Source organism: Osmerus eperlanus, chromosome 9 (genome assembly GCF_963692335.1).
Source record: "Osmerus eperlanus chromosome 9, fOsmEpe2.1, whole genome shotgun sequence".
Classification (NCBI taxonomy): Eukaryota; Metazoa; Chordata; class Actinopteri; order Osmeriformes; family Osmeridae; genus Osmerus; species Osmerus eperlanus.
In genome coordinates, this window is record NC_085026.1 from 9,883,494 (window position 1) to 9,905,673 (window position 22,180).

General features: G+C 44.3%; 1 protein-coding gene across 3 annotated transcripts in view; it reads left to right on the forward strand.

Moving 5' to 3' along the window:
* The window catches only part of bcl11ba (BCL11 transcription factor B a), a 52,916-nt gene extending 39,250 nt beyond the window's left edge, over positions 1-13,666 (forward strand). For 2 of the 3 annotated variants that reach the window (XM_062469735.1, XM_062469736.1), the window contains exon 3: positions 6,581-13,666. In XM_062469735.1, coding sequence (XP_062325719.1) covers positions 6,581-8,565 — 1,985 coding nt within the window. In that variant the 3' untranslated portion in view covers positions 8,566-13,666. The remainder of the gene's footprint in view (positions 1-6,580) is intronic. The other variant, XM_062469737.1, reaches the window with a different exon arrangement.
* Positions 13,667-22,180: the final 8,514 nt, after the last annotated feature.

The following is a 22,180-nucleotide window of genomic DNA, read 5'->3' on the forward strand; positions in this document are numbered from 1 at the left end:
GTGTGGGTGTGTGTGCGTGTGTGTGAAGAGAGAGCGTAGAGAGAGGAGATAGAGAAACGTGCAAGTGCAGCAGCGTTGGTTCTAAATTAACAGCCTGTAGCATTTATTTTCCATTCAGTTTATGAACAAGGTCAACCTTCTTCTGTGTACATGCAGTCATACCCAACACAAACACTCTTGACCAAATAAAATATGGTATTAATTTCTCTTAAATGGCTAGCTGATGATCTTTCTTTCTTCTCAATGGGGGCAGATTTTTGTGTTGATTAACGTTGACTTGTGTTGATCACAGTACCCATCATCTATTTATCTTTATCCTCTCACAATCCTCTTCCAAGAATATATAAATACTCTTTGACAAGATGATTTTAGGAGAGGTGGATGACTTCCCGTTTCGTGTTTGCTTTTTTTTTGCTCGCTTGGTGACATATGGCTGGTCCTGTACCACGTGGAAAGATGCAAATTTGCGGGGCGTTTGTGTATGAGGCTGGGTGCTGTGACATGGGCCCTTCTAAAGAGACACACATCACAGCGCCCCAGGGGGCGAGGGAAGAGGAGAACCCAGAATGCCGAGCGGCAGGCTGCTCCTCTCTTTTTTCCACCCACCTCTCTCTTTCTCTGTCTCTCTCTTTACTCTTCTTTAGACTATTGAGAAGCACAGTACAATGGCATTTGTGATGATGGAGACCCAGTGTGTGTTCTGGTGGTATGCATGCATATATTAGACCCTTTTATTATTATTTTTCACCCAAAGTGCAGGATGTGAGTGTGTGTGTGTGTGTCCAAAGAGATGTGAGGTGCATGAACTATTGGTGAGGGTCCATTTAGTAGATATTTTGCTGTGTGACAGAAAATGTGAAGTATTATGTGTGTGTGTGTGTGTGTGTGTGTGTACTGTACTCTGTGTGTGAAATACTCCATAATTATTATAAATATTTCTTATTCTTATCAGTGTTTGCAATTTCGAATTAATCTATAACATCCTTTCAATTGCGGCTCTTGATTCCTTCAGTGTTTCTATAATGTCTGTGTTTTATTATTCTTTGATGTATTATCTCAACCTTGAATATTATCTCTCTCAATTCATTTGAGAAATCACACACACACTGACACACACACACACGCACACACACCCCCTCCCTTAGATATCCAGCTCACCACACACAATCACCGCCATCCCTCCCTCTCTCCCTCACTGTTGCGTTCCTCTTGTCCGCTCCTCTCCTCTCTCGCGCGCCTCTTTCCCCCTCTCTCTCTCTGCGCTCTGTGAAGCATCCAGCGAGGCTCCGCTGCCAAGGATGTGTGTGAACCGCCGCCAAACAAAACACAGGCGGCGGGCCAGACCAGTGCGGCACGCTTCCACTAATGGAGAGAGAAAGGGCTTCCAGACCCAAACACGGCGAGCGGGCGAGCGAGCGGGCGGGCGGCGCTCTCGTATGAAACGTAGGAATTCTTCACGGCGGATAATGGTTTTAATGACAGCCTAAATGAAGTCCCCACAGTAAAAACCAATGTCAGCAAATGAGAACCTCATTAGAAAGATGCTATAGCTTTGCTCCACACTCTTCTTTTTTTTCTTTTCTTTTTTTTTTCTTCTTTCTTTTTCCTCTCGTCGAATCGTTTCCCCCCTTTCTTTGCTTCGTTTCCAGTTTAGCACCCAGGCTTTTGTGGCGGCGGTGGTGAAAAACATGACATTTGTTGTTTTTGTGTTTTGGATTTCTATGTTTTAAGAGCTGGTGATTACAATTTGGTTGTGGATTCTTCTCTTTCTTTTACGGTCTTTCAGTCTCTTCTTCTTTCTCTTTCTGCATCTCCTATTTTCAGGGCAAACACAAACACCTCTAAACCAGTAGAGCCCACGACAACAAATGAATACTCAATTTGTCCAATGAATGAAAAGAATATAGTCTTATTCTTCCCCAGCCTCCTACGTCTAAAATGATATGGCGTAATGATTCCAGAGCTTTTATTTTAATCCCGTAAATGCAGCGGATGACAATGGGAGAGCGGACAGTGTTTCACAATCACAGCGGCAGTTATTTGAAGTGATTTACTCTCAAACACACAGACATCCAATTTGCTTCATTCCCCCTCAGTTTCCAGTGCTTAGGGAAAGGGAATGAGTGAAGCGTGATTGGTTCAATCTATCACAATAGAGGTAGTACTGTGATACACCTCAGCGTGAGAAAATATTGGTAAACCACCTGCTTTTTTGATTGGATAACTGTAGCGTTCTGCGGGTTACTTCCTGGAAAGCGAGGCCAATGATTGGTCCTGTGCCTCATGTCTCCTTGGCAACGTTTCTAAGATGAGCGAGACTTCAGGGCTGTCGGTGTTTGTTCTATGGTTAAGTGTGTGTGTTTGTGTGTGTGTCTCTGTGCACACATAGTGAGCACATGTGGCAGTGCGTAGATGTGCGTGTTTGTGTGTGCATGTCTGATCAAACATCCATGCGTGTACTTGTGTGGATATGTATATGTGTGTTCATGTGTGTGTGCTCCATAAAGTCCCAGATTGGCATGCAGCGTTTGACATGGCCTGTTTGGAAACCTAAGACGGTTATTAGCCATAATTTCTGCTTAATTGAATCTGGGGCGTTGCGTGGTGTGAGGCGGCGTCCGTGGATGACACACACACACAGTGGTGTTCCCCGCTCGCCCCTCAGCGGAGCAGCTGCTTTGCACAGCAAGGGTGTCTCGGAGAAAACAAGATCATTACTCACTCTTCTTTTTTTCTTAAAGAGCGTTGTTCAGGGCCCCTCAGTCACTTTTGATTATGCTTAAGGAACTTTCTTTGTGGAGTGAGTTTTTGGCAATTGAATGACTTTGAGGTGGTGGAGTGTGAGTGGTGGCCGCGCTTGAGTGGAAGTGTGGCCTTGTGGAGAGTGCAGAAGCTCGATTTGTATTTATTCTGAGAGAATAGAATGGCACTGAGTGATGAGGTGTGTGTGTGTGTGAGACAGAGAGAGAAATAATGCAAGAGTGTATTAATAGAAATGAATAGGGCTTCTTTCAACTTATGTATCGTTATAAAACACACATTCCACACACACACACACACACACACACACACGCAAGTCCACCATTCCACCCAGCACATTACCACAGCAGCAGTGGCTGTCCAGGGTTATCCCTTTCTCCCTCTCTCTTTTTTCTCTCTTTCTCTTACTCCCCATCTTTCTCCCCCACACTCTCTCCCTCTCTCTCTTTCTCATTCGCCTCTCTTTTTTTCATATGGAAATGGGAAATAATGGGGTGATTAAATAGAGCTGTATATTAAAGTACAGCTGACATTAGAATTAGCATAATGTGCTGTGGCCTCGGGCTGCATACTTTATTTGCCATCTGCGTTGGTCTCGTCTCCCCCCGGGAGGGCACAGCACTGAACACTCCTCAATAAACTCACGCCCGACTCCCTTCATCACAGAAAGAAATACCATCTCAGGCGAGCAGTGGCCACTCTCTCCTTCCCTCCTTCTATTTCCTCCTCCCTTTCTCAATCTTTCTGTCACTTCGACCCCCATCCCTTCCACTGTGGGCAGAATTGAACATTTAGCACCCCCGATGACTTTTGTTGCCCTGCAAGACGTCGGGTGTCGCTGACAAGATCCTTTCTTTGCTCTACCCAGGCAGTGAGAGAAAGAGAGAGGGGAGGCGGGGGATGGGGGGGGCAGGTGAAAAGGAGGGGCACAGGCAGCAAATTCTTTATGGAATGTCATGGCCCATGAATGGGCAAGGCTGTAAAACAATGAAGAGAATGGTGGGGTGTTAGAAAAGGAGGGGGAGGTACAAGATGGAGTGGTTGGCATAAGGACCATGTTGTTATGTTTGTATGTAGTGGAGGTGGGAGGGGGGGGGGCTGGATAGGGAAAAATATTGAGAAATGGGGCAGGAGGCTGTGTGTGTGTGTCTGTGTGTGTGTGTGTGGGGGGGGTAGCCTTTTGACTGAGGTCTGAGGGGGGGGGGGTCTATCCATGCATGCGGAATTGTGTGTGTGTGATCGTGTGTAAGTTCAGGCATGTGCCTGTGCGTCTGTATGTATGTCCACTAGAATTAAGTCAGAGAGGTTTATAGGACCACGGCAGACTGCAGAGGTAAGCAGCTGTTCCGCCTCCTCTCCTCAACGCAGAAGTACATTAAACTACCAACCAGAGGAGAGGAAGAAAGAAAAGCTTTTACAAAGAGACCTTTCTGATGTTCACCGCTAAGTGCTAGGGGGAATAGACTGGGTGTAAAAGTTTTCTGTCCAAACGGATGGATTAAGCTATTCTACTGTCAGCAACCAGTTGTAGATAATTGACAGGATGCAAATGTTAAGATGTTAAACAAAAAATTACCATTCACTTTTCTTTCTGAAACTGCATTGCATGTTGATGTTGTGGATGTGTGTGAAGGGTGTGAAGGTAATTCTGAGTGTTTCTCTTGTGCAGGGAACTCGTGCAGGGTTTAACCTTAAACCACTTTGGCTCACCCACAAGTTCCCTTCCAATCTCCCTCAGGAAAGACATCTTGTCAATACTTGCATAGGCTATTAAATATATTTCAGTTTTATTATGCTATTTAACAATAATATTGTAATTTTAATTGGGCACGTGTGTTGGCCAGTTAGTACACACACACACACTGAATGAATTAGCCTGTCCTAAATGTGTCAGAAAATGATGCACTAGACTAGTTCAAGCCAGTTAGATTATATTTCATTATTTTACGAAAGACAACATTAAGATCATTACATCGGAGATGTAATTTCGGTTTAATCTTTTCTCTCTACAAATCTCTAAATTATAATACCAGACACGTGTGTGTGAGTTTACATAAAACAGCTATACAGAGTCTGTGTGTGTGTGTGTGTGTGTGTTTCCAGCACCTCTGAGACGCATGACACATGTTATGTGAAGTATCCTTTTCCATCCTCTGCACATCCTACCTGTTTGTGTCATGACAGAAACAAGTCAATTTTGCATTCAGGTACTCTGAATAACACAGATGATGGGGCATGAATTAGTCATTGTGTGCTTAAAGGTAGAGAACAACAACATACTCTCACTCTGTAGTCTCACTCTTACATAGCCAGAGAGTTCCATCACAGGCAAGTCTTTGACACTCTCAAATCCCTATTGATCTCTGAAGCATCTCTTACCTAACACAACAGCCCAGGATATTGCTTTTTTTTCCCCTCTCTGGTTTTCTTTCTATGAGTTACGCTCTTGGATGGAAAGCTGTTGAGTAGGTTTGTCACATTCCCTTCATGCCATGTTGGAGGGAAAGTGGTGTAGTACAGGATGGAGTGCTGCGGAGTCCTCTCAGTCAATAATTGCTGAGTCAATATTTGAGTTCCTCCTCTGTATATATGGAAAGTAGTTGAACAACTGTCCCTTTACACAGCTCAATGGTGGACATAAAGACTGCAGTTAAACAGGTACAATGAGTCTGAAGTAAACATGTATTGAGAGACTCCTCCCAAAATGGTGGGGTATTGCTAACAGTGACTGATCGAGTTTGAATGGCTAAAGAGACATAAACAACCCTGGGGATCCATGTTAAATAGCAACAGCTTACAGTAAACACCAAATCACATCTCAGAGACTAGCATGCGTTTACCCTCTTTCCTCTCAGTCTCTTCTCTTTTTTGTTTTTATTAGAGGCCATTTATCTTGATGCACTCTCGATTAGGGTTTATTTTCTTTTCCTTCGCTTCCTTCCCTCTTTTATTTGTTTCCTAGAGGCACTGCTTCTTTATTTGCTTGAGAGTGATAAGAGTTCCTTAAATCACAGTTTAAGTTGTGCTTTCTCAGTATACAGCCATATTACTTTGGCATTTCGGGCTAGCTAATGATGAAAGTCCCTCCGCTTGGAGGGGTTCCCGGTTTTTAAGAGGCAAACACACATGCTCAGACATATTGCACACACACATCCATGTGAACACACACATCCATGTGAACACACAGACACTCTCTTGCATTCGCATACAAATACACACACACGCACTTGTCTGGTGTAATAATTTAGAGATTTGTTGAGAGGAAAGATTAAAAAGCACTTGAAGCGTAGATGCGGTGTTTCTACAGTGTTGGCCAATCCTATGTGATTGTGGAAATGCACTTGTCAAAAGTGTGATAAGTATGTCCCATTTATGTGACAACATGATGATCCAAGACGGTCTGATCCACTGGAAGTATGAGGCAAATATAAAATGCATAACCATGTCCACTGTTTTCGGCCTCTTTGTATAGTTTGTATTCAACCTCAGTGAGAACCAGCTCAGTGAGTGACTGTAAATCATATTGATACAGATGTTGCATGTCCACTAATATTTATTGATATTTGTTTGACTAGAATATGGGAATGGTTATTGTTTTGGGGGATGACTTGTAACACACACACACACACATACACACACATACACACACACACACACACACACCCACACACACACACACACACACACAAACACAAACACACCAAAACTGAATTCCATTTTGTTTTCATCAAACTATATACTGTAGCTGTATTATATATTAAGGTATTGTGTGAGTCAAACCCTAATCACATTTTTTGTATCTACCTTTGCTGTGTTTTAGGAAGGGACGAGCCATCGAGCTACATCTGCACCACGTGTAAGCAGCCCTTCCCCAGCGCCTGGTTCCTCCTCCAGCATGCCCAGAACACCCACGGTATCCGCATCTACCTGGAGTCCAACCCCTCGAGCGCCTCCCTTACCCCACGCATCACCATCCCGCCCCCCATGGGTCCAGAATCCATCCCCCAGTCCCCCCTCACCAACTTTCTGGGTGACAACAACCCCTTCCACCTGCTGAGGATGACTGGGCCCCTGCTCCGGGAACCCCCACCAGGCTTCGTGGAGAACCGCCTCCCCAACACCCCCCCCTTTGTCAGCCCGCCACCCCGCCACCACCTGGACCCACACCGTCTGGAACGCCTTAGCGCAGAGGAAATGGGTCTCATCTCCCAGCACCCCAGTGCCTTTGAGCGGGTAATGCGCCTGACACCCATGGCCATAGAGTCCCAGTCCATGGACTTCTCCAGGCGGCTTCGCGAACTTGCGGGCAACAATGCCACTCCGCCCCTCTCCCCCAGCAGGGCCAACCCTATGCACCGCCTGCTCAATCCCAACCCCTTCCAGCCCAGCCCCAAGTCGCCCTTTCTTAGCACCCCTCCCCTACCGCCCATGCCACCCAGCAGCACCACCCCGCCCCAGACGAACAAATCCAAGTCCTGCGAGTTCTGCGGCAAGACCTTCAAGTTCCAGAGCAACCTCGTGGTGCACCGGCGCAGCCACACCGGCGAGAAGCCCTACAAGTGTCAGCTGTGCGACCACGCTTGTTCACAGGCCAGCAAGCTGAAGCGCCACATGAAGACCCACATGCACAAGGCAGGTTCCATGACCGGGCGCTCTGACGATGGCCTGTCTGCCACAAGTTCCCCAGAACCGGGAACCAGCGATGTAACGGGTGAAGGCATGAAGAACCGTGACGGGGACTTCCGGGGCGAGGGCAACGAGGAAGAGGAAGAAGAGGAGGAGGAAGAGGAGCTGGAGAACGAAAGCCGACCGGAGTCAAACTTCAGCATGGAGTCGGAGTTCTACCGGAACCGTGAGAACGGCTCCAAGCCTTCCTCAGACGAGAAATCTTCACTCTCCTTGGGAAAGATGGTGGAAAGTGTGGGCCTTAGCACTATACAGCAGTACAATAACATGATAGTCGACAATCGTAAAAGAATGCCCTTCACCAAGAGGGGCTTAGACGGTCAGCGGGACACCGGAGACGAGGACTCAGTTGTGGGGGAGATGGACCACCACAGGGTGGAGAGGACCACTGTCAATGGCAGAAACTGTGGGTCCAGTGACTCTTTCTCAGGGCTGTTCCCTCGCAAGCCCACCCCCATCACCAGCCCCAGCCTGTCCAACTCCTCCAACAAGAGGATCAAGATCGAGAAGGACTTGGACATGCCCGCGGCACCCCTCATCCCATCCGAGAACGTTTACTCCCAGTGGCTGGTGGGATACGCCGCGTCCCGGCACTTCATCAAAGACCCCTTCCTGGGCTTCACCGATTCCAGACAATCGCCCTTCGCCACCTCCTCCGAGCACTCCTCCGAGAACGGCAGCCTGCGCTTCTCCACACCCCCCGGAGACCTTCTGGACGGAGGGCTGTCGGGGCGCAGCGGGACTGCCAGCGGGGGCAGTACCCCTCACCTGGGCGGCGCAGGCCTCGGTCGGCCCGGCTCCAAGGAGAGTCGGCGGAGCGACACGTGCGAGTACTGCGGCAAGGTGTTCAAGAACTGCAGCAATCTGACGGTGCACCGGCGCAGCCACACGGGGGAGCGGCCCTACAAGTGCGAGCTGTGCAACTACGCCTGCGCCCAGAGCTCCAAGCTCACGCGCCACATGAAGACACACGGCCAGCTGGGTAAGGAAGTATACCGCTGTGACATTTGCCAAATGCCCTTCAGCGTGTACAGCACTCTCGAGAAACACATGAAAAAGTGGCACGGGGAACATTTGATGACCAACGAGGTCAAAATTGAACAAGCAGAGAGAAGCTAAGCCAGATTTCCTATTTTGAAGCTCTTCGCCACAACTTGAATAAAAAATAAATAAAAAAAAGTACAAAGGGGGTAGCTGGATACTCTTTCATAAATATTGATTTTGGGTTAATCTTATGTTTTTGCCTAAGAAACTGCCAACTGAGAAAACAGACAGACAAACACACAGCACCATTTGAAGCCGGTCTAAGCTGCCTCATTTGGCGTTCCTTTTTAAACAACAGATCAGACAACAAATTAAGTCATAACATGTGGAGCCTTTAACTGTGCAATAATTTCTGTATTTATTGGATTTTGTATTGTGGCATGTGCAGGTACATTTTTATTTTGTCATTTTAAAATTTGTTTTACTTTTTGATTTAAATTGCTGGGAGTTTTGTTTAACTTTTAAAAATACCCAGATAATATCCTGAGATTTTTTAGCAGACAGAAATCCATTGAATAATCTATAGGTTGCTGCTTATAGGACATGTACATTAAAGCTACACATGTAATTTCTTGAAGAGAAGCCGAATTTAATCTTCAAATCTTAAAAAAAGCAAAACTGAGAAAACTATTTTTTGTTTCTTTTACATGATAGGATATGCGCGGACAACAATCCTTTGACATTGTAGGATGAACTGATTTCTAAACATGTCAATTTAATTGGATATGTAGCACTGAGTGTCATTTATGACAGTAAATCTAAATCAAAGTAGATTGTGAGGTTCATAAACCATGCCTCCTGTAGAGGACATCCCTTCCAATAAGAAGAAACTGATTATGGTGAAGGCAGCTGATTACTGGTACCTAGTACTTACCCCCTGACAACTCTAGAGCACCAAGACCTTACTCATATATTCTTGGAGAAGTCCCACTTTGTACTTTCAAACTGTTTACATCAAAACACCTCACCTAAACCCACCTATCCCCAATCTAACTAGACCGTTTGCACTTAGTGCAGATAGTGGTCATGGTCTGTATATATATTGATTTCATAGCTATAGGACAAGTTTAATTGTTTTTAAGGATGGTCTGTTTTAGCCTCCCCTACTATAGCGCCAGGCAGTGTAGCATCTAGCTGGATCACAGGGACATTTCAGGGTGAGCTGTAGGACCTGCCTTTTTTGTTTTCTCTTTCATCCCTTCATTATCATTCCTTGGATGAGCTTAAAATGTTTGTTTTTGCCCATGCCCAAATTAACCCTCCCCTGCCCTGCTCAATTCTCTGCCAGTCAATATTTAGATCCAAAAATAGTTTGTTACATTCTATTACCTAGTAGTACAATTAAAATCTTATTCAAAACAACCTAGACACATTTTAAATGATGTAACGCACATGTTATAGTTACGGCAAAGGGCAATATTGTAGAATTTCAAAACAATACTTAATCTAAGATTAATCAATTGCAGTCATTAACTCATATTTAAATGATACTGCTTGTAATTGATACATCGTTTATTAAATGCATTGTTTATACAAGAAAGGGGACTTAGTCAGTCGTACATGCAGCCAAGGCGGATGTCACCTCTTTAACCAGATTTGATTCTAAATCAGATTCTATTTCAAAATAAACTACAATATGCGACAATGTTTATGATATCACTTGAAAACAGCCCTATGCATTCTTTTCTAGAAATATCTATTTGTCATTTTTAAAAACATGAATGGGTTTATACTGTGTAGGTAGTTTGATTGTATAGTGTGCCATAGTCAAAAATGTTTATATACAATAATGTTTTCTGGTTAATGTGATCACATCCCCTGTGAGACCCAAATCAGTGGCAGTTATGCAGACCAGTAAAATTGCACAGTTAGATACAATTTGTGTGTAGATATCTGTTGAGCGTGTGCTGAAACAGTAAGACTATTTTTTTCTTTCTTTCCTCTCATTCAGGGCTCCCTGTGATGTGTAGTTGAACGCATTCTGAGAAGTAGCAACTCTGACACACACAGAATGCACAGCTGAGATTTTTAGGAAAACCTTTTCTCAATCTTCAGCAAGCACCATCTTTTGCCCAATATCACCACCTCCCTCCTTGTTACTTTGAATAAATGCAAACCCGACAGCTCCCCTTTTCCTCCCCAGACATCCAAGATGAAGCAGTTTTTTTAGGATTGAGGCAAAGTCTGTCAAAAAAAGGAAGAAACAAACAGCTCTTCGCAATTGACCCGCACTTTATGATTTTTATTTTTTTTTATTTTTTACACACACAAAAAGACAGGAAAATGGAAGGTACGGCTTCTGAGCAAGAAATTACTGGATATACTGATACTGGTCCTTGCTTAAAGGGTTCTTGAGTTTGGAATCACCTGAGATTGAAGTGCCAGTGTTGTTAGGCTTGGCTTTTCCAATGCTGGCACTATAAAAAAAATGAAAGTAATTTATTTGGGACAGTTTTTGTACTGCCGTTCAATTTGACATGAGTGTGCCTTGAATACTGATCTTCCTATTTATTGTCTGAGATCGAAAAAAAAGCTAATTCTTTGTGAAGCAAGGAATTGATAAAACAAAAATACAATTTATCAAATTATGTGTAAACTTTGCTCTAATTTGCATAATAAATTTCCACTGAATATCACTTCTAAAAATAAAAATAAACTGAATTTAAGTTAGGAGTACCCAGCACAATATTGATGTGTCTGTGTGTGTGTATATATGTATGCATATGTACATATAAAGGCACAAACCTATATATAGATATATATCAAATTCTTCACTTCAGGACAAGACTGCGTCCCTCGATTGAAAAATCACCGGAGTGGATTGTTACGCAACACAATAGTCAAAGAAGAGACTGGACAAAAATCAGGAACTGCAGATACTAAAAAATAATTTAGTGCACTCTGTCTTAAAATACGTTTACAGTATTGAAACAAGTACAAGGGTAAAATAATGTTTGTGTGTATGTGTGTTTTAAACAAACAAGTATTTTTTTTTTTTCAAGTTTGCTTATAAAGTTTCTCTGAATGCCATAGTGGCGATGTGTATATTGTTTTTTTGGTGACGGGGTTTTAGTATATATATAAATATATATGAATATATATTACATTTTTCTTGTTTACTGTAAAAGTATACCAGTATTTGTAATATTGGACAATGCCTGGGCATTTTACAAAAATAGAAAAAAGGTTGTTTTTTATTTTTATTTTACAGTCCAATTTAAATTGTGGGTCTCTTAAAATGTTTTTTGTCACTGTAACTGTAAAGTCTTAAGTTTTAGTAACTTTTATTCTGCCTTGGGTGTAATAAAATAAAAATAAAAATAAAGGAATAAAAAAATTGACCTGTAACAAACTTGGATGGAGGGAATGTGACAAGCTGCATAACGTAAAGGACGTTTCTCATGTAGAAGCAATCGAACATTGTTATTGCTTTGCAGGAAAATACTGACATTCCTGATCTGTATCTATTTTTCTTCTTCTGGAATGGATATTCTTCATGGCTGGTTTGAAATACATGTGTAGGCACTCGCTGTCTTTATACAGGAGCTTGTATTTTTTAACTTGTTTGTGCATCCTTTGTGAAAAGGGTACTTAAAATACCCATGCTCTCATTATTTTACTTTGGGGCATCGGAACATCATTCCGACTTCAAGATACAACTCACAGGCTGCCACAATATATTTTTCTTTAATTTGGCAGAATAAAATATAGTGCAAATACCTGATGAATTTGTATTGTTAAAATGAATTGTACAGAAGGGATTAAAGGTTGTTTGACAACTTTTTAGTGAGATGAAACATACACAAGTAGATGTTTTGTTTACTGTTCTATTGGTTGTACATAGTTTTTTTCTATGATTACCCTGACATTATCTTCTTTTCGTTTTTGTTATGTTATGTTTATGCTTTAAACTCGCACTGACAGTGATTGCCCCTCTTTGGGTCTTTTCTTTGACCTTTGACCTTTGGTGACCTCCCAGTCAGTTTTCAGGTACCTGCCTCCCACAACTCCATTTCTGTGCGTGAGAAAACGAGAGCACAAATACAAGCCGTCACTGTTCCCCATTGTCTTATTCAACTCCAATCACCAACAGTGTTAATCGAGTCCTGTTTGATTATGGCCCTGATGAAGAACACCTCACCCCTTTTTGAAATGTACTGGTTCAATAACGGAAATCTAGAAGTATGACAATAGGTTGCATTAACAATAAATTGAGTGCAGAAAGATTGGTGGGGGTGTGTGGGTCTTTAATGAAGTACAGGAAGATTATACATCTAAAAACCCTGTTTGGAATTCCACACAATACGGCTGGCAGAACTATTTATGCAGCACAGTGGAGGCAGGATACGATCAAAGCATTCACTCGCCTCAAACCATAGGCCACAATTAGAGGCACTTAGTGCTACTGAAACTGACCACAATCATATGGATGCATATCAATCAAGGCATTCCCGGGGGATGTAGTTAAAAACTGCTTTCTTAGAATCTATGAAACTGACCTATTTGCTCAGCAGCACAAACTCCCTTATCTGTAATTTCTTCCTAAGTTTTCTCTAAGAAATTGGTGCTTTGATATATGCTAAGAGCTATTTCCTGTTGGCTGCATTGTTTGTCTGCCCCAGGCCACCGTAGCCATGCCCTGGGCAGAGTTAGGTTAGGCTGACCACGGTGTTCACTTGTGTATTGCCATTCTTCATGGGACATGCTCTGTCTGGGGGGAACCGTCCTTTTGTTACAATTTGGTTTTCTGACGTTTTTGTGGCGCAAGCTAATGTCCCCTCTTACCGGACTTGACTTCAACGCGCAGGTTCAAAATGGAGAGAAAAAAGTGCTTTGCTGCTGTTCACTCTTAGTTTTTACATTCCATAATGACTATTTACTTTCTTTTTCATGTTTGTATTTAAGAATAATACAGGGTTGGGATGATAATGAAAAATATGTAATTTTGATAATGTCATAATGTTCAAATCCAGAGGGATGGGATGAAGCTGGGGAGGGCTGGGGGCTTTTTGAGTAGGGATGTTATGCTGTGTGTGATGTCACTTTATTTAAATACATGAACTGATTCTGATAGGCTGCGGTTTGTGTTGTCTATGATGTCACTGAGGTGCGGACAGCGTTCTCAGGCCTGAGTCCAATGCCATTGGTTCGTTACAGTAAACATGACATTCAGACATCCGACTGTCTACTTCTCTTTATTTGAAAAGCATAAGGAATCATCCTGGGCTTGTTTGCATACACTCAGACATGTGCATGTGGACATTCATAATCAGACTGCAATGCATATACACGTGCATAATCAAACACTGACACACCAACACACAAACACGTGTGGAATCAAACACGTAAACGTGAGTTCTAAAACACCAACAAACACACACAAACAGGCCTAGATTTAGAATCATAGAGGGGGGTACAATTCCTGAACTACTTTTCCAAGCAGTGAAAACCCATCGGGGGTTAGGGAGTGGTGTTGGATGGATATGGATCCATCTTCCTGCTGAGGGTCCCTGCAGAGGCTGGTTAAGCTGACTGACGGGCCAGCACTGCAGGTGCCGGATCGGAGTTCAGTTCATGCTACAATGTCTGGTTCTCAACTTTAAGTCAGCGCTTAATCAATCTATTAGACATAAGCATTCCCAGTTATTCCTCAATGTAACACACATACCAGCACACCCTTCCTGGAACAATATAGTTTAATTTTAGAGTTAAATATTAAACATAAAGCTGGAAAGCAGTTATGTAGTATGCAGAATAAACACTTTTTTGAATGAATCTGTTCCATTGCTTCAAGCATTGACTGACACACAATAAATACAAAATACATTCTCATGAATGAGACCTTTATAGAGGTAAGTTAGAAAACACTGATTAAGAAAAAAGAGCTGTACATGTTTTATGCAACGGTAGTCTCCCATTTAATATTGTTTATGTCATGTACATGACCATTTTTCTCCTATGTGACATCCATAGAGGCAATAGACACCAAAACCAAAACCAAGCAATAAAAGTAATAGCAGCACACATCATCTTCAATAAGCTAAGATACTCTTAATAGGGCCATATCACATAGCACTCCAACCACAAGACCACATTTCACACTTCCTCGATAAAGAAGGAAAGAGACCCAGGGAGGCAAATCAATACATACGAAGGGGGTCATTAACTATGTAGTCACCCTCTTGAGAATTTCTCATTTTTCCCTCTTATTTTGATTTAATTTGCCTCTTTCTATTTCCTCTGCCGAGTAAATCTAGACGCACAATTAGTCATGAGGAGACAGGAGTGAGCCGGTCCGGGGCGAGCTGCGATCTGGCTTCAGTTTCAAGGCAAACGGGTAATTAAGCCAAACCCTGACTAGCCCGCGCTTTGAAGAGCCCTACAGGGGGGATTATCCCTGGTGAAGAAAAAGAACGGAATGAGAGAGAATGAGAGAAAGAGGGAAATGAGGGACGAATAAAATGAGGAAGCGATAGGAGGATTGGGGGAAAGTGTAAGTCGGTCTGAATTAAAAGAAAGGCCGACATGTGAACTGAAAGGACATTGAGAAGGTGCTGCTGCTTGGGCTGAATGAACAAACTTGAGCACAAACAGATGAATACAATTTCGAATAATCGTGAAGATGCAAAGCACACAAAGGAGGAGATTTGTCTAGACTTGCCTTCTGCCATGTGGTCAAATTTCAAACTGAGGTATTTGAGTGGACTCATAAGTCGTATGGGATGGTTTTAAGCTTTTGCAATACCTCATAGTGTCCTGCCAATTAAAGTGGCCCATCAATGATTGACAGTGCCATGTAGTTCGCAAGCCTTTCCTGAAGAAGTGACCAGCTCAGTTGATGACAGAGCTGGCAAACAGAACTCAGGAGGCCCGCCTCAGTCATGCATTAAATAATTGTACATCAATTCTGCATCATCATCATCATCAATCTACAATTAGCAGGAAACCTCATCACAATGGCAAATTGAAACCAGCCTCACAAGGAAGCACCGAGAAGTCACAGCACTAAAACAGACTTTATCATTAAAGTGTGTTTACCTTTTAAATGTCTGTGTAGATATCTCGAAGCACACTTAAGTGCTACCTCCCCCTTCATTAACCTCAGAGCGAATTTATCCCCATTACCTTAAAACTGGCTGGGGAGGGGATTAAGTCAACAGACAACCCCTGGGTAGTTCAGGAGGTATGGAATTATATCCAGCTCTGAAGGCCTGTCAACAGAGAGCCCTGCCTCCTCCTCCACTCATTAAAAGGCAACTTCAAATGACTTAAGCCCCGGTCGTCAGCACCAAAGCCACTGTGTTGACAGGTACAGTAGGTCTTAAGGCGTCAAGATCAACGTTGGCTATTCTCCCTGACAAAATCCACCCCACGGGGGCCTGGGGGAGTGATGGCAGAGGAATGCAGGCCTGGGAAGAAGGGGGGGGGGAAGGGGGGAGGGGGAATGAGGAACTGCGACATGGGAGAGAAAAAAGGAAAGAGGGGGCATCCAGGGGAGGGGGTTGACGTCAGGGTGTCAGACACCTACAGTAGGGTTGGTGAGTTGTGTGAGTGTGTGTGTGTGTGTATGGGGGGGGGGGGGGTAGTACACTTAATTATGGTTAAAGAACAGACGCCTCAGAGGAGGGCATTTGAATGAGGGTTTCATGGCGAATCAGAAGAGTCCCTCGACTTCACTGGTAATTATTAACATTATTATTCACTAGCCTTGTCCCTGTCCAATTGATTGGCATGCCTGTTTCATGGGTGTTTCCAAAAGAAGTAGTGGTATCACTCTTAGCTTTCATGTGTGTCTTTCACTTTCTCCATCGGTCTCTCGCTCTCCCTCCCTCCCTCTCCCTGACAGTTTCAGAAGCATGCAAAATGAGGACAAGCCTAATCAAAGTTTTATTGGGAGAATTTGATCCCTGGAATGGGGAGCCATGCATATGAAGCCCAGCACTCCAGGGCCATAGTCTGATCATTTGAGGTTATTGACTGTGAGGCTTTTTCTAATTTCACACAACCCACTTCTCCAAATGAACAATGCACTGGGAATAGGTATGCATGGAATACGAGCCAGTATGTGGCTTCATTTAAAGGCTTGATACATCTATCATGAGACAGAATTTTTTTTTTGTTGTATTTGTCGCATTGTTTTATTACAAAACCCTATTCATCCGTAAAGAAATAAATACGCCATAGAGACAAAGAAACTGATCAATTTATTTTATCTTGTGATTACACCCACTGAGGCAATTATCTCAACGCTTTCCCTCATTATCTCTTTAAATCAGAACCTCTTCTGTTGCAGGCAAAAAAAAAACATTCTTAACAAAAGAACAATATAAAGGAGAAGACTGTGTTTTCCATCATTTCTGCATGACTACAAACACAAACGCAGTCAGTCAAACTTCCAATTTCTGAATCCTCTGCTTTTCTACTTTCCTCTCTCTCACGCTCCCACCGTCCCTCCCTCTCTCTCTCTCTCTCTCTCTCTCTCTCTCTCTCTCTCTCTCTCTCTCTCTCTCTCTCTCTCTCTCTCTCTCTCTCTCTCTCTCTATCTCTCTCTCTCACTCACACACACACACACTCTCTCTTTCTCTCTCTGACAAATGGGGTGGGTTGTTGTAAAAAAATAAAATGAAAGAAAAAAAGTCGTGCGCTGCGAGGAACTGAAGCCTCAGTAGAGGTGCAAGGCGCCTTTTTGATATTCAGATTTGCCTGCCTACACACAGCATTATGACACATTTGGATGATCGCATTGTGGGATTAACGGGCTGCCTTGTCATTTTCAACAACAATACGGCGATTTAGGGATGCTATTTCTCACACGGCGCCTCGCATTAACGACGGGCCCACAGATTTACATAAATCTTTGTCTTAAGATGAAAGAAAAGGGGGTCTGAGACAATGAAGTTAAGCTTTGGAAATCGGGGGGGAAGAGGAGAGAAGGAGGAAAGAAAGTTGCGGGGCGGCGGTGGCTACGTTGGAGGGGATGGAGGGACGATGTCGTGGAGAAGGAGACGCTACTAAAGGAGGGAGAGATGGAATGAAGGAATTAAATAAAAGTACATGTGCGTACCAGCGTGCTGTTGATAGAAAGATATATTGTGCCCCCACTCCTCCCCTCCCTCTCTTTTTGGCGTCCAAGTGTACACAAAAAGAAAGAGAAGAGAAAGAGAAGAGAAGAAAAGCAGGATTCACATTAGCATGGGCTGTATCACTGGGGGGAGAGCGAGGGGGTGGAGGGCCGAAAGTGGCGTATTCAGCGCTGATTTAGCGGTGCGTCCTCATCTCCAGCTTGTGAAAGCCTTTCTTGGTTGTCATCGTCTCTCTCTTTTTCTCATTTTCTCTCTCTCTCTCTCTCTCTCTCTCTCTCTCTCTCTCTCTCTCTCTCTCTCTCTCTCTCTCTCTCTCTCTCTCTCTCTCTCTCTCTCTCTCTCTCTCTCTTTCTCTCTCTCTCTCTCTGTCTTTCTCTCTTACTCTCCCTCCCTCTCTCTCTCTAATCTTATAGCCTGTAGCAGTCATTCTGAAAAGTGACCTAGATTGTTGCGCCTCCCCGCCCCTCTTGATTGGATTCATCTGACGTGATTGTGGATCTGCTTACATTAAAGCCCCGAGATTGGATCAGAAATCTGACCACTGAAGGCGATTCTCTTTTTAAATAGAGAGGAGGTTACTGTAAAATGGAGATTATAGGCCTAGAGACAGTGAGAAGGAGAAAGGGAGAGACCAATAGATGGTGAGAGTGAAGGAGATAGGGAGGGGAGGAATAGCGGGGAGTGAGGGGAGGAAAGCGACAGAAAGAGAAAGGAGGCAAAGTAAGAAGGAAGTAGAGACAACGTTATCAGCATCATTATCAGAGAGCTTCCAGAACCTTCCTCTCCCACTACTGGCTTTATTGCCTTCATTTTACAGCACATTTATGTCTATTCAATTACTGGGCATTGGTCTTGTCCAGTTTCGGAGTGTCAACGCCTAGTCTTCTAATTGAACAGGTAAATAGACTTACTGTAAGACCAATTAGCTCAAATTGACAGTAATATGAACTGGTGAATCGCTGCAGAACAGTAGGACAATTACAACCAATCCTAATTAGGAGACTCTCAGGCCTTTCCAGTAAAAAACGAAACTTCAAACAAGTTAGTTCCGAAATCAGTATTAAGCTAGCAAATATGTACATTTTCGTTTGTATTTTATCCTTCTTTCTTATAAGTGCCCGTGCAATCTTCCCCAGATAACTTGTGTGTTTCCCTATTGATCCAGTGTTTATCCTCATGTATGGCAGTTAGGGCCTTCCCAGAGCATATGTGACACCAGGCCGGGGCAGGGTCCATATGTCCCACATATGCCTGCAGGAACTCCTGCTGGGAGGAGGGGAGAGGGCCCCCACAGCCCCCTGGCATCCCTATAGCCAAGTTGTCTCCTATAGAAAAGTGATTATTTATCACCCTCTAGCCCAAATGTATACATACACACACACAAACATACGCAGACACACCACATACACATACACAATCTTTCTTCGTCATCTGCCATGGCCTGTCTTTCTTTTATTCCCATCTCTTTCTGTGTCTGTGCATCATTTTACAACCTCGCAATATGCTACGCGGCCCTCTCAATGTGCCACCTGCAAGCATCGCATCCACCCCCATGCCCTCCCACACCCATGCCCTCCCACTTGCTTTATCCCACCCTTCCTGCCTCTCCCCTCCCTTTCATTCTCTGTCTACCTCTCCCTCTCTGCCCTTGCTCTATGCCACCCTGCCACTGTCCTTCTCTCCACGCTTGTCTTCCAATGCTACCTTACATCCCTTCTCTCCCTCTCCATTTTTTCTCTGTCTTTCTGTGTCTCTCTCCCTCTCTATCTCTGTATGCCACTCCTTGCACCCTCTCTCAACGCCACCTTCCCCCATCTACGCCCTTGTTCCCCCCCCTCCCCTTCCCACCATCCACACACATGTCCCCGGGCTACACAGGGCTGTTCCCCCACCCCCCCCCCCCCTCCCTCGGTGGTACTAAAATAAACAAATGATGGCGGACTGACGTCCCACCTTGAACCGGGGGAGGAGGTTATTTACATCGGTGGTTTTGTGAGGGTGTCGACGACGACTCCGTTGGCCCCTCAGCACTAGATCACTCAGCTGTGACAGGCCCTACCAGCCGACATCAGATAACGACGGAGGGAAAAGGGGGTGTGGTGGGGTGGGTGGGGGCGAGGGGGGGGAAGAGGTGTGATGGGAAGGGGAGAGAGGAGAGAGAGGGACAAAGACGACGCAAGGGGGAAACACAGGGAGAGGTGTGCATCCTGTCATCGGCTCCTCTTTATCGTAGCTTGTCACGCGTTCCCCTCGTCTCGCCTCCTCTAACGTGCCCCTCTCCTTTCTCCTCCTCCCTTCACTCCCTTCGTCTCCTCTCCTCTCTCCTCCTCGTCTCCGCCACCTCTCTCCACCTCTCTCCACCTCTCCTTGTTTTCTGTTGTGATCAGTGGCCGGGGTGTGGGAGTCCGTATACAGGAACATGACATTGTAATCCCGGCCATGTTTTATTTATGGGCCTTACTGAGGCAGATAACGGCTGTTTTAACAAACAAAGATGATTGCTTCGGGGGCTGCTCGCTCCTCCTGCGGTAATTAAGACAAAGTAGCTCCCAGGGCCGTGAGGTGGGATCTACACAAGCAGGCCCGCTATTATTTCTCTTCAGAAAAAAAGAGGGAGGGAGGGAAGGAAGGGAAAGGAGAGGGCGAGAGAGAATGAAAGGGAGAGATTGTGCAGGGGATGGATCGAGAATGAGAGACAGAGAGTCAGTGGTGGGGAAGAAGACAGAAAGACGAAGGAGAGAGGACACAGGCCCAGGGAAAAAGGAAAAGGAGATAGAGAGGCAGAGGTGCCGAGAAAGGGACAGGAGAGCAGGAGCAAAAGGAGAAAAAACACTCTTAAAACGAGCACATCGTATTCAAAAGGTCCTTTGTCATGTTCATCATTGAGTAGACCATGCAGCCGTTCCTGCACTATCAATGAGCAGTGGATCTGAGAACTTTAACCTTGAAAGAAATACCTGTGGAAACAGACCTGTTTTAGCAGCGTGTACCTGAGGCTGATTTGCAGAACATTTACAGTATTGTACAACACAACACAGTACTATACAGTACAGGACAATTACAGTACAGCAATACAATACCATTCATCAGACATATGGGACAGTATATTTTAGAGGTCATGAGGGGCACTGGCTTAGACAAGCAAAAGAGTTGGAGACGAGGAAAATGTAATGAATACACACACACATACTCATTGTAAATGGAGTACAAGGGTGAGTAAGTTAACCTTTTAAGGAGTGAGTTATTTTTCCAAAACGGAAGCTAGCTAGTTTTAGTTAGCTTCCGTTACCTAGCAACCTAGCATAATACTCGTAGCAATGCTACTACCTGCTAGTGTTACTTGTTAGCCTCCTAATTGTAAATTTTGAAGCCATACTATAGCGTTTGTCATATAGTTTTTGTCTATCGGAAAATAGTCGGTTGGAATGTTCAGAATCACATATGTGTGACGCTACTCCTTAACTCCAGCTTGGATTGGGGCCAGAAAATTCTGCTCTGACACGACAACCACTGATCAATATGTATTTTAAGGGGACCCGGTGGAATATATTTTTATGGGGCCCAGATTTTCTGGCCACGCGTCTACACACACACACATACCATGGCAGTGCCATGAAATACCGACTGGGGCCATCCCTTGATTGTTAGGCTTTTATCCTTGGCCATGTTTATTTGTAAACTGAGTAGACAATATGAGAGGCTGGGCTGTACAAAGGCCTGAGACTGCCAGCTGGCCCTCTCCCCTCCTCCCCATTCCCTTCTTCTCAACCCCCTTCTATAATGCCAGCCAGCCAGCCAACCCCCCCCTCCCCCCAGCACACACGCAGACACACGCAAACAGACACACGCAAGTACAAACACAAACAGATACCCTCATACACATGCATACAAACACACACTTTGTCCCAAAAATGATTTACATACAATTGTGTACAAGAAGGCATGTGCAGACACACACACGTACACACACATACACACACACACACATACTGTAACCTACTGAATGAGAGCAGGGTCATTAGGTGCTCGAAGGATATCTTGACCAGATCTGTCCTGCCTCTGGCCACTGCCATGGTCATTGTGCAGACACACACACAGGACATAGGGGGCCTAGGGCTGAACTGTCAAGACACTGTTGCCTGACTGGAAATAACAAGAGAGAGTTCACAATTACACACTCTGTGTGTGTGTGTGTGTGTGTGTGTGTGTGTGTGTGTCTGTGTGGGTTAAGAGGGCTGGCATGGTGGTTTTGTGTGTATGGGCCCAGCCTCATTTTGTGTGTGTGTGTGTGCCTGTTAGTGTATAATTCTTAGTGTGTTTTTGTGTGTGAACAAGTGTGTGCGAGTGTATGTGACCAAAAATGGGAGACAGAGCTCGGCAAAGAAAGAGTAAGCCTCCAGCCCCCCTGGTGAGAAAACAAATTGGTCTATGTTCCTGTTCACATCAATTGATGTTCTATTAGGACCAGATGGCCTTGATGGGCGTCAACCTGTCTTGCAGAAAATACATACAGAATGTCCATCTTTATTAATGTTCTCTCTCTTCTTCTCCTTTGGCTCCTGGGAGACATTTTGCCACAGGCTTATGGCAATCACCCAAAAAGATGA